Raw genomic sequence first — 13,827 nt, forward strand, 5'->3', positions numbered from 1 at the left:
TATGCTGAAGAAGAAAAATAACACTGTAGTTACTTGTTACGATGGGCGGGGGGGGGTGTCGTCCTCCAAGCTGCAAGAATCTCACACAAATCATATACAAACTAGACTTTCCAAATTAATACCAGTGTAGCTGAGCAAAAAAGTTTGATCACTTACACGAATCAGCCACAAATTAAAGAAAAATTGAGAGGATACAGGACTTGGATACTTAACCAGCAGCAGGTCTGCCACATGGACATGCTGAACCTAAGACAGTTTATGCAAAATTGTTTGAATTTGACTCATTTCATTATTTGAAATCTTGGATACAATTCTGGCCTCCATATTACAAAAAGAAAATCGAGGCATTCAAGATTGTATGAAAAAGAGTTACAAGAATGACATGCTATAATTTTCAGAAAAGTTTGAATAGCCTGAGGCAGGGGGGTTACGTCTGAGTGGTCTTTAAAATTACAAAGGGATTTCACAGGGTTGGCATTCAGAAAATGGCTCCACTTGAGAACAAGTCCAAAAATAGGGGCTAATAATGTAGGACAGATATTAATAAATTCAAGATGGAATTCTAAAGACACTTCTTTAACCAGACAGTAGTTAAAATATGGGATGGAGTATATGAGATGAATGGCAACAAGTCATTTAAAGGCAAAGCTAGTCACATCCAAGTGGGAGAATGGACAGTGGGCCAAGTTAACTTGGCTAGGCAAAATTCAGTGATAGGTTGCACGCACGGATCATAAACGCCACGTTATTTGGACAATTGATTTCTTTGTGTTGTAGATTCTATGCAATGAATTAAGAGACAAGTAATTAAAGTATAGCATATGTTGATGTATTTACAGAGGGACATCCCTTGTGATGGGATACAAGGACATGGAATCAGAGATGTTATGTCTTGAGTTCTGGAGCTATCAGAGAGCCTTTGGAGATTCCCAGATGTCTTTAAGATAAATCAGAGAGTTTTATGCATACTGAGAAACAAATGATCTGAGAGGGGAATACATCTTATACACAATGGGGTGAAAATCCAGGAGAAGCTCAGGAGTGTTAGCCACCCAACAATTCCCAATTCTCCAAAACTATTAGCAAGTACTGCAAATGCGCAATATAATTATGTTATGCTCGCCATACTGTTGGGACTTGAGTTTACCATCATGCTGTTTGGGATTTTAAAAAAAAATGCATTATGATGTTCCAGTAACAAGGGAATTTGCTCTGGCATCTGCAGATATTATCATACTTACTTGGGTTCGGACAACACCTTACCAATGTTATGCAGGAAGGGCACCTGCAGAGCTGGCAACCTGATCACTCTATGAGTTGGGGAAAATAGAAACCTAATTGGGAAAAGCTGGACATTATAAACAATGAGTCTGTCAGACAATGAAGTAAATACATCCACACATTCTTTGGGAAACTGGCTGTTGAGTAGGGGACAGTTAGTTTTATAAATGATTACTGGCATAGTTACTTTATTTGCAAGTTTGATTCAAAAGGCAAAACCTAAACTAGGTAATCTTGCTCCTTAAAATGGAGAACATATTAGTAAAAGAGAGATATATTATGTTCAGATAAAGTGTTACATGGTCCAGAATATTGTACATAAGGTGGCATTGAACAGGGGCACTAGCTCTATTTATTCAGGTAAATTATTTTAAGCGAGAAGTCCTTGATCATCTTCCTGTATGAAACATTACGGTCACAATGCACGGTACAGTGACAAAATCTTAAAGAATACCAAAGTAGAACATTGACACTGCATAGTTGTTGCTGTCCTTTAATGGGACAATCCTAAGTATAATCTGAGCACAGCTCCTTACTTTGATTAAACTCAAAAATAATGTACATTAATTGGAATGGAATATTGCCTATGTAGATTGCAGCGTGGACATCGTCATTGAAACGCTAACGTGCTTTCAAATCAAGAGTAGAATACAATTTTGATCTTCATGAGCAAGATGTCGGCAACATTCACAAGTCTCTGCCAAATAATAGGATAAAATTGTTTTGCTTTTCACTTGATTCCTAAAATAGTGGTAAACATCACATTCAAGATAAAGGAAACACCTTCATGAAATACTAGCATGTTTGTTTAGAAAGAGCAATGTTCAGTTTACAGCCACAGTACAAACTGGAAAAAGTACTCAGTCATGCTAAAATGCTTATTGACAATGAACAAGGACACTTCATCAATGCATCAGGTTGAATGTTTCTGAAAAATCACTGAAGTTAAATGTGCTTCAAACAAGGCATGAAAGGAATATGCTTGAACATCAATTTTGGGTTGAAATTGTCTTCGACTTCCCAAACTCAGATAAAACAGAATTGTGAAAAGCAAAATATTACAGATGTTGGAAATTTAAATTTAAAACATAAAATGCAAAAGCACTCAGCCTCATCCATAGAAAGGGAAACCTAGAGGTAATCTTTCAAATCTTTTGACCATTTTGTCACATCGAACAACTTTTCCTTTAACTTCAATTACTTCCTCCAAATAAAACATTTTTTATGGAAGCCCACATATTTCCAAGCGATCCCTCCCATTTTGAATGTTATGTTCTACATTCTTCACTTCAGTTCTACTCAGACTTCTTCCCTGACCTCTTCTTTCAGCCAACATATGAAGGATTCTTCTTATGCTGCTGTCTGTACTCACTGCTTGCTTTCGATTTTCACCCTCTGTTCCCTAATCTGTTCCACTCATTTCAACTTGATTAGAATTCTCACTTTCTGTAAGGTCTTCATTCTCCTCTCCCAGTTTTGCAGTCTCCTTGTTAAAAAAAAAATTGACAAAAGGTTACAAAACCTGAAACATTGATCCTACCTTCCTGGTTCCACAAATGCTGCCAGATCCGCTTAGTGGTTTACAGCATTTGGTGGATGTGTAGTTGTAGTTGTTGCAATACTTCCAAGTTACACTATGTCTTTGTCTATAGGCTGTAAAAGTTTGATCAGCCAATTGTTTAAATCTGGCTGATAGCCAAAGATTGTGTAAAAAACTTGATTAATTTCTCTAAAAATGCTTTTATATCATATTCTGAAACATTTTGTAGGAGCTTGTTTAAATGTCTAGTTTAAATAACCACAGATAAACTCTTCCAGATTTCAAACACTGTACTAGACTGTTTAGTATCTCATTTACACTGCTTGCTCCAGTAGATGATTCTAAATTTGTAAAATGCTGGAAATACCCAACAAGTCAGATTGACAAAAGTTAGATGCTTAACAGTTTCAAGCAAGCACATAGCAGGGAAAGGTGGGTGAACAGAACGAATGAAAAAGGTCTATGCTAGCGTGGAAGGCAGTAGAGATTGTGTGACAAAAACAAAATGACACCGCAAGGCAAAAAGAGATTAGCGTTCCTGAAAAAACTTGTGCATCCAATAGCTTCTCATAAAGTATGTTCAGCAAGGGATGCAAGACATAATGGATTGCTGTACACTATTCAGGAGCAAAGTAACAACAAGGAAGGTGGGAATGGGCAGAGCAAAGAAGGTGGACTTTTGTTCTATTTTCCAAACATTAATGTAAGCCATTGCTGTTGTATTTGCTATATGAAACTCTATCTGATACAAGTGCACCACGGTTGCACCACGGGAAATACCCTTAAGGATGATCAACTAATGACAGCTGGGAGTTATACTTACAAAGTTCAAAAACGCTGCTCAAAAGCATATTAATCAAAGAAATAAGAGAAGTAAATATGGGATCCTTCACGTAACTACCTTCTACTTTTGATTTGAATGTTCATTGTTAGGACTTCTCTTTGTCATTTTCACCTGTCTTCTACTCCTTGTCATACAGTAAAATTAGGCACCCATCACACAAGGAAGTTGCACTCTCATTCATTTGTTTTGGCAGTGAATGCCCATGGAGGACATTATAGTCAAGCCATTCTGTAGATAACCAATACCTGCACTCTGTGCGTTCCAGTGGAAGCTACTCGTGAACACAGCTTTGATTTTTAACTGATTTCATCTTCCTCACAGTTATCAAATACTGTAGCACTGCCTTCAACTGTCTCAGCACCAAGCAACTAACTCAGACGAGACTTGTGATCCGTGTAGTTCATCAACATTAGTTTTACCAAATCAATAAACTGGAATGCTTCAGAAAGTTCTCTGTACAAAGTGTGAATATATAACTGGAAAGTTAGTTTACTGCTATGATCAACAATTAAATTAGTAGGTACTAATAGTACCTACTAATGAGCTGACAATGAGCTGCAAAAGCTATTGACTTAAGTAGTTTCCAAAGATAACTTTAATGAAGCAAAGTTCGTGAACGTTAGCAAAAAATAATTTACAGACAAACTCTGCTATATGTTTATTACTGTATATTTGCCACACACAAAGTGTGATGGAAATAATTACATTGTAGGAGGAGGAACTAAATTTAATTCTGATATAGGAACAAAGGTACACGGCAAATCTGATATCCTTTCTAGCAACAGGCTAGCGATGAGCCAATCGTGATATATTCATGATCAGAGTAGGCCAAAATTGGCAGGAAATTAACCGCACAAGAATAAATTATGGTTAAACTCAAGTAGGAATATTTATCAATTTACTGCAGTTACCAACTGATAAATACTTAGTCAATTTTAAAACACAGTTGTCACATCAATCTCTTTAATTTGAATATCAGTTTCTAGGTTCCTACCTAATTGAGCATTCTAATAGGTGGAACTGAAAGAGCCCCAACAGAAGTCGTGGAGACACCTGCAAGCAGGACTGTCCTGACGTAGAATAATATGTAGGGCAAGGATGCGTTTGCACATTGAAGTGCTGAGGAAAGTACTAATGTTAAGGGGATAGAGAATAAAGAAAAACAAAGATTTTGGTTGACATTCAGAAACATTTCTGCAACCATTTTCATTTATTTAAAATACTACTTCAGTCCTCAACAGCAGTTATTTGGTTGTGAACTAATTTTGAAAAGCTTTCATCTTTTGGTTTTGAGACAGTTTTGCTCATTAGTCTGTTGGTTTTTTTAAATCATTTATATTGAATATCAATTCTATTAAAAATATCTTTAATGAGTTATGTTCCAGAATTGAGTTAAAAACATTGTAAAAGATCATCACTAAATAACAGCAGAAAATTGCGACCGCTTCTAGGCAAATTCCTATCCCCGCACCCACTTCCCAAAAATTTCCAAATTCTGTTCTATTTACGTACCATTGCCAGGTTGGGCAAGCAGCAATAAGGAAAACTGAATCCCCAACATAACTGATTTAGAAGAAACTCCTCAGTAATAGTCTCTTCCATCTGCACATTGTTTGGCTAATAATTACAAATGTAAGTATAAATGGCTGAAATTTTTACCTAGTGCCAAATGTAAAGGCAAGCACACCCTGATATGTGAATTAAGTACAACCAACATTAAATATTAATGCAAAGATAATATAAATTTCCATTCCGGCTGCACTTGCACAACAGACAGACTTTTTGCATTCTTTACACAACTGATGACCTATGACCGTTTTACTTAACTGATCTCGTTAGCTGTGACCTTCAATCCACTTGTCTTAAAGATGGAAATAGTAAGAACTGTAAAACTGTTCCAGTATATTCCCCAGTAAACTGAAGATCATTCCCTGCAGGTTCAATATAGAAGCATTTGGCAGTTCAGACAATAACAGATTTTTTTTTTCTTTTTATATATACACAGAATTTTTTTAATATATATGTGTGTGTGTATATATATATTTATATATACAGAATCTGCTCAATTTCTAACACTTTGTTTTCTATAAATCACCTCATTAGGAAATAACAGTACTCAACAGTTTACTTGATCTAATTTCTTTAACACTAGGAAGACCTGAATATTTCCCTAACCTTTTAAAAAAAAACAAAAATCTCAGGACAAATTCAGTCTGTCCCTCTTGTACCTTTTCCAGTGCCCAAGCACTGAAAAACTTTCTTGAACAATGAACAAGCATGTGACTCTTTTTTCAAATTAAGAAAGAAATACTCTTCATCAAAAGCCATGCATGGTTTTGGTGCCACCGCCTACCAATCCCAATAATAAACCTACATTTCTGTTCCTCGTAAATAAAATAAGGAGAGAATCTCTGTACTTTGTGTTGTGTTCATTACACAATGCACCTCTCTGTCTGTAATTCTGACTCAACCTTCACTACTTCAGTCACAGTTCAATGATTGCTACCTCTTTGTTCTCATGCCAACCTTTGCATTCTGCACAACTTCTTTTCTCCATTATGTTGCATTGTACTAAATGTTCTGCCATTCTGCTCAAGTAATCCTGGAGTTGAGAATTGTGAGAATACAATTCAAGACCAGGACAGCTGACTAGGTTTCTGCCATTGTTTTCTACCTATTTCCCTGAAGAGCAGGCAAACTTAAAATCAAACTGGTGGCAGCAGGCACACACTGGTATTGTCACTTGGCTTGGCGCTGGTCCTTACCCAGCTTGTACTCCCAATATGGATCTATAAGAACACAATCTAGCACAGAATCTCCCTTTAAGTTGGCAAATCAGGAACTGCCCATCACAATTTTGTTCCCAGAATTATACATTCTCCAAAATCCAGCCTGTTCTTTCAGCTACTTGGTTTCTGAGTTACTATCACAGTTCACAGGTGAAGATGCAGTGGCAGGGGAGTTCATGCAGTCTGTGGGGCTGTTGATCGTCTCATCCGTCAGTGTGGCATTTTTTGTGAGCTGTATACCCTGGATCAATTGGATAAGCCGTTTCACTTTTTCCAATGAAGTCTGCATATCCTTTTGTCGGGCAAGTAAAGTGTTCTTAGTCTCCATACATTTCTAAAGAAAAGAAAAATTTATTTTAGTGTGATCAATTATTGATGCTGCTAAAAAACATATTAAATTGCATTTCATACAATTCCATATAATCTTTCAATGTCCAGGTTCAGGATACACCATATTAGTTCTCATACAAGCCTTGAGTGATAATCCTAATTGTGGCAGCTGGAACTTCATTAAGTAAATAAGAGGTCAATTTTGCTGAGAAAATAATAGAAACAATAATTATACTTGAATGGGAGAATATTGGGTGTCATACAAGAACAGAAAGATTTGGGGGATTCAGGTTCACAAGACATTAGATGCAGTCAATAAGTTTATAAAGCTAATGGAGTAGAGACAGAGCAGCAGAATGCAAAGACGTAGTCAGACCAGTTGGAATATTGGAGAAAGGATAAGTTAATGTAGGTGGCTCAGTATGGATTTATCAGTATGGTATCAGGTATTTGGAGGTACAAATATAATAAACAAACATACAAAAATCAAGGATAGCAAGAACTGCAGATGCTGGAGTCAGAGACAAAACAGTGTGGAGCTGGAGGAACACAACAGGCCAGGTAGCATCAGAGGAGCAGGAAAGTTGACGTTCTGGGTTGGGACCCTTCTTCAAAAAATACAAAAATCAGGACTATCTTAGATACAGCACGAGAAATTCCAGACAAATTTGGCGCTGCAGCCATTCCTTCTTCGTGGCATAAAAGCTTCATCAACTACTTTAATTTTTTCAACTTTATGAACAATGCGATTTCACGATTCATACGATTCAGGAATATACTTTTTAACAAACCATTTCAAAGTGCAGGACTTGAGTACTATTGAAAATCAAAGACATATTTTGACAAAGAAACAAAGTCTTGATGGATGCAAGACAAAAAGCTTCAACCAAGCATGTATTTTTTTCAGCAATGATCATTATAATTTCTATTATGGGGATTAAAATTGTGTATGCAAGGTAAATTAGAGCACGTGGTTTGAGAAACTGGTAAAGAGACTCCAAGTAACTTCAATTCAAAGGTTGGTCAATGTTTAATACAAACTGAGTTGGAAATGGAAACAATAAACAACTGATGACTCCTTTCTGAGTTTCATGATGCAGACAGCGAATACACAACCATCCCAAAAAGCAATGATTTCCCAATATCAAAGGAGGACTGGTAAACAAGGGGAAATCTTAAAGTATCCAAATACATATCAGATTAAAGGACAGGTTTGAAGCCGAAGATAATTAACTTAACATTTTAACTGATACACCCCTGTAGAGTTATGCTCAGAACAGTTTCTCCAGAGATTTCCTTTTGCTTGTGGGCTTTTATCTATGTGACTTTTATAGAAAGGCAGTGGAGGGCAACCTGGAAGCAGCCTTCAGACAAGCAGAAAGAGAATCTGCCATAAGCAATAGGCCAGTAACAGAGAATTATCATAGAGAGAATTTTCTAATTTGGATTCACTAAGCAAGAATGCAGTGAGGCCAGGCTAGATGCAAGAGCCTCAAAAAAAATCCCTTATACCACTGAGTATATTAGAAACATTGGGTCGAGTCAGTGGACAGAGTCAACGTGAAATCTGAAATCTTCACACAAATTTTAAAGTATCAAATTGTGTGCTAACCTTATTTACAGAAACAGGCACTACATAAAATTTTGTTGTGGCAGGTAAACCCAGACTGGCTGTCTTCAGTTTGAAATTTGAAGTTTATTATGCTTCTATTTCTGTTCTTGCTCAATTTTGCTGTGCATTTTGACTACTGTAGGGTACTTGGTACAGACTGTCTTTCCAGTTATTGCACAGTCAAAAAGGGTGCTCCACCATGTAATCACTAAGTGAAAACAGCTTTCAAATTACAAAACCTAATCTGTTATTAAAATTCACCCTACTGGCAGGCCAGCACCATACATTCTGGTTGTGAAATTCTAACAAAGTGGATTCCTTCAAAAACTAAACCTTAACACCAATCCAACAATTGGTTTCCAAGCTCTGGAATTGGAATCTTGAAATAAAGCCAATTAATGCAAGCACACTATATTGAATAGTTAAAATATCAGTACACCAGTATGAAATATCCTTTGACAGATGATGACAATAAGTATATCCCGGAACAGTCCTTTATTTCAACTAAAGGATAAAGTTTTTGATCTGTCCTCATTGCATCATTAAACTCAGAAAGATGTCATCAAAAAGTCAATTCCCAACTTTGATCCTATTAAACATGAGCCACTCTTTGAACTGAAATTACTTTAAATCTGTTTACCAGCATCTCAAATCAGGTGCTCTCATTTATCTTACATTTACAAAATTTCAATCCCCATAATAAAAGTTATACTGAGTATTTCTGAGAAAAGACATTTTGTTGAAACTTTTTTCTTATGCTCATGAAGACATTGTTACTTGTCAAAATGTGTCTTTGTTTCTTTGCAGTACTCAAGTTCTGCAGTTCCAAATTACTATTTAAAAGTTATATTCCTAAAACAAACTATATCAAACCTTAACTATAATTCTCTGGAACCAGTATCTCATCTTCAAACTTACCTGTTGTAAGTTTGCACAGCCAGTGAGGAAAAAGTAAAGTCTGAATGATGATTCGCTAGCCATAGCTATAAGATTGGCTATGTTAGGCCTATAATTTGATTGGTTGGTACATACAACCTTCTTGTCCAGTTACACTGTTTTCTCATAACATAGTTACAAAATGACTTGTGGGTTAAAACATCACAGCTGTATCGTTGACATTTTTGAAGATTTCTCTTGCTACTTCCACCAAACAAGACAGTACTTCTTGAACTAAAAACTCCAGTCTGTTCTTCTCAAACATGAAAACAAACTGCACAAAAAACAGTTGTCACCTTCCAGAAAACACTGATCTGTGTTGCTTCTTACTTCTAATTTATGACTATAACTTTATGTTTCTATGTCAGACCAACAATCTCTTGTGCCTGGAGTTTGTGTTACTCACCGAAATGAAATTACTCAGCTGTTTGACTTTCTGTTCTAACTGTTCTCGCTCCTGCTTTAGCTCCGCACTCCACTTCAACAACTTCTGCTTTTCTTCTTCTTTTGCTGAATAGAAATAAATAAAATTTGAGAACCTACAACAAGTTTAACAAATGTAGCTAATACTGAAGATTATACAACAGCTGAGAAAAATAGCAGATTCAATGAAAAGGAATTGTATTAATCCAAATGAGCATAGTCTTTTAAAAATAAAACAGGGTGTTGCACCCTTTTTGTCCCACAGGCTCTTTTATTATATTTTTGAGTTGCTGGGTGGACTGCACATAAAACTTCAATCCATACAACCATAGAAGAAGAGGGAGGAAAGAAAGACACAAGACTACACAAAATCTCTGCCCTGAAGAAAGAAAGGATCAGTTTAATTCATAGCTGATCTGATATACAATCAATGATGAGTCAACATTTATTGTAGACAGGCTTAGAGAATAGCAAACTCTTACCAGCTTTGTAGGCAATGTAAGAATGGACAATAGCTAATGTTCCAGGCCACGGGATTGCTTCTTCTTTTTTAAGGATCTAAAAACAGAATGTTTCCAACAGTGATGGATAGAACATGTCAGTTGCTTAAACTCTTCACAGTCCTAGCATTTGCTGAAAACAAATATAATTTGCTTAATTAACAAGGAAAAAACTGACTTGAGTGACAAGACAAGACTTGCCTTTGGGTAAAGGCTGGTCAATCCGTAAAGTACTGAAGTAAATTTATTCTTTGTAATTTTCTTTCCCTTTGTATTGATGCCTCAGAGTACAATTTGCATTTCAATGAAAGAAAATTAGATATTTTTTAATCATGGCATATCAACAGCAATGTCCAAATTGTGCCTGGGAATGCATATGACAAATGGATGACCATGGTAGAGAATAAACCGTTAGTCTCTTTAGGTGGGTGGTGGTATCAGATATTCTCAGGAGAGGTGCAGCAGACTGAGACGCAAATAACATGCCTTAATTAAAACCACACAAAAATGCTTTCATACACATGCAGTATTTTTACGCATACCACCTATTATGGATCTCTCTTCAGAAAGTTTGGCAAACTAGTACCTAGAAGTTCTAAATTACAATTGGTTCAGTCGAGTTATAGATTGAGACTGTTTATACTGAGTGTCACGTCAGATCTTTACCAGCTATCTGACAGAATTGATTTGCATTCTCCACATTCTAGATTTACACGTGATTTCAGAGATGAAAGAACATTCAGTTCCTATAATACTGTCTGATGTAATTAAACTAAGCAGACACTACTTAACTCAGGGATAATAAACTGGTCACTGTAATCCCTAATAACCAGAGAACAGCTAAAGATGGTAATTTATCATATACTATTCACTGCTAATTTTATTATGTTAGTCTCCTGATTTATATCTATGTGTATACCCTGGAGTGTTTGAGACACTGTATGGCATAATGAAATTAAAACTGAAGAGCAAATCCCACCAAAAATGTTACCAAAACAAAACCCTCAAACTACTACAGCTATATTAGACTAAATTATGTCTAAGGCACTATCTATGCCCACACCTGCTCCTGACATTTGGGACAAATCCACATTCCTTTGGGAATGGCTTTTAATGGCGGGTCCAGGCACTCCAGGTGATACACACGAGAACAAGTGTCACACATCAGCAGCTGTCCACTACGCCGACACACAGAGCAGAAATCCTCATGGATGTCACCCTATCAAAAAAAAAGTTACACAATCATTTACATGTTTAAATTATAATTTGGGGTTTTAACTTTTGCAATAGTTATTAGCACTGGGCTGCCAATGTGGCAGACACTAGCCTAAATAAACATCTGACCTAGGCTCCATGACATCTACAGCACTAGGAATTCTGACTATGAGATTCAAATTTGGATTCCAGTCTGAGCTAAAATTTCCCCTCAAGCTTTCCTTAATCCAGCCTCAGCCACATCTTAAAGTGGAAGTAAAAGCAGGTTTGTGTAGGGAAGAGCTTAACAGCATCATTGAAATGCAGTGTTCGGTAGATTGTTATGTGTGTTGGTGCCAAAGGGCTGGACCACAAATGAGACAGGTGGAACGCGAAATTTCTTTCTTAATACTTTCTTTTCGTTTTTGGTTTGTTACAGACATACCTGCAAGTGAATGTAAACTGCTTGAGAATAATATCTTAAATCTAGACCTAGTTTTTACTCATGACATGACTAGATATTATATTGACTTCTAATAAGGTATCTTATGTAACACAACGTTCACTGCAGAATTTTAAATAAAATTTGATGAAGATAAATAATTAAATGAAAGAATGAATGAATAAGTGAACAAATAAATAAATATATAAAAATGTGATTGGGTTGCACTGTGGACAGGCAGTTGAAACAGATTATAAGTATCCCTCCAACTCAGTCAATTTGTTTCCCAACCCACATTTTGCTTTAAATGTCATTCTAAACAGATCTATTCCAAGCCTGCTCCATCTTTGCCACACAGTACTTTCCAGTCCAATCTGCCTTTACTTTGAATCCTAATCAACTTTGAAATAAAAAAAACTCCTTGGGTTCAGTGCTTAAAGAGAGCCTGAAATACATTTTAAACAAATATAAATGCACTCACAGACAAGGTTGTATTTTTTGTGATGTTTTCAATGTCGTTTGTCTCATCTTGTATCTTGCTGACAGGGCCCCTTTGTAAAGTAGCCCTTGTGGCTAAATAGGGCAAACCCTAGTTAAAGATGTTTTAAAATAAAAAAAAAATTGTAATTGTCCATTCGTGGTATTCCATGTTAACCCATTTAGATTCTTCTGAATTGTTACAAAATGTAATTGTGTGTTGCTGCAATAGCTGCTAGTGCATCAACTGCCCTCTGCACAACAAACAATTAACTGTTCACATGCTAATTCTCAAATACACCAAGTACAAATTAATACATATTTCCTGTTGCACTTTGGGAAGAATCAGTCAGTGGAGATCAAGTTCTGCAACTGAATTTTGCTTGAGTTAAAACTGAAAGTTTGCTCCCAGAGAACAAACAGGATACCAACTCTGACACTCAATAGCTTTTAAATTAAAAAACAATTTCGATGGAGATTTCAGTAACATTACTTCTAAAAACAGAAACTGGGAGAAAGGAGGCTATCAATTAATATTTAAGTTGTTATAACTGCAAGAGAGTTTTAAAAATGTCCCCAATGAAGTTAACATTACTCATTTTGTTATTTCCATGATAAACCTTGCATGTGTATAAATGAACTCTTTTCTGAAAGTGCAACCATATTAAATGCGCTATATATTAGCCCCTCAAAATTAAACGTGAAACTTTTCAACAATTACATTTTTCTTTCTCAATGCAGTTCTAGATATTAATAAACTCTTGATACATTACAGAATCAACTGTAAGCACAGAATTCAAAGTTATTTCTCAGTTGCAGGAAGTCTACTTAATGTAATCATTTATAACATCTGCATCCATCCACCATTTCATATTGAACATCAGTGAAAACACTGAATTAGAAAGTCAGGAACAAGAAATGCTCATTCCTCTTGTATGTTAATTCTTCTACCTTAGCATACAATCATATTGTGCGCAACAACACAGTTTTTAGCTCTATGAGCCTATACATTATATTAAATATTTACTAAAGTATTCAAAACATACAGATAGAGATAGAGCAGTAAAAAGAATGCGCAACAGCAAGGGTTTTTTTTGCAGGTGTTGGGGTGAAAGAGAAGGACTGATGCACAAGAAGTATTCTTTCTTATAAATCAAATCACTACAAACATCAGAGCTTTATTTTTTAAACTTTCAAAACACATTTTTAACAGAATTTCAAGATGAGCGGAAAAACACTTATGAAGTATAATTAAATTACAATCAGATTACAAATGAGCCCGACCTGACAAACTCTCTGACTGACCGATTTTCCAGATGCACCTAATGGTCTAGTGTTTCACCAGACGTACTCAGAAGATAGGAATAGGAGTCAGCTACTTAACTCACTGAGCTTGTTCCGCAATTCAATGAGAGGCTGGGGACCCAACTCGAGGCTGGGGACCCAACTCGAGGCTGGG

At 36.1% G+C, this 13,827-nt stretch overlaps 1 protein-coding gene across 2 annotated transcripts in view; it reads right to left on the reverse strand.

Moving 5' to 3' along the window:
- Positions 1–5,014: 5,014 nt before the first annotated feature.
- Positions 5,015–13,827, reverse strand: part of phf21ab (PHD finger protein 21Ab) — a 267,243-nt gene continuing 258,430 nt past the window's right edge. For both annotated transcript variants that reach the window (XM_048607257.1, XM_020532592.2), the window contains exons 13-17: positions 12,373–12,480; positions 11,319–11,474; positions 10,238–10,313; positions 9,739–9,842; positions 5,015–6,788 (exon numbers count right to left, since the gene is read on the reverse strand). In XM_048607257.1, coding sequence (XP_048463214.1) covers positions 6,570–6,788; positions 9,739–9,842; positions 10,238–10,313; positions 11,319–11,474; positions 12,373–12,480 — 663 coding nt within the window. In that variant the 3' untranslated portion in view covers positions 5,015–6,569. The remainder of the gene's footprint in view (positions 6,789–9,738; positions 9,843–10,237; positions 10,314–11,318; positions 11,475–12,372; positions 12,481–13,827) is intronic.

Source organism: Rhincodon typus, chromosome 17 (assembly GCF_021869965.1).
Source record: "Rhincodon typus isolate 14 chromosome 17, sRhiTyp1.1, whole genome shotgun sequence".
In the NCBI taxonomy this organism is placed as follows: domain Eukaryota; kingdom Metazoa; phylum Chordata; class Chondrichthyes; order Orectolobiformes; family Rhincodontidae; genus Rhincodon; species Rhincodon typus.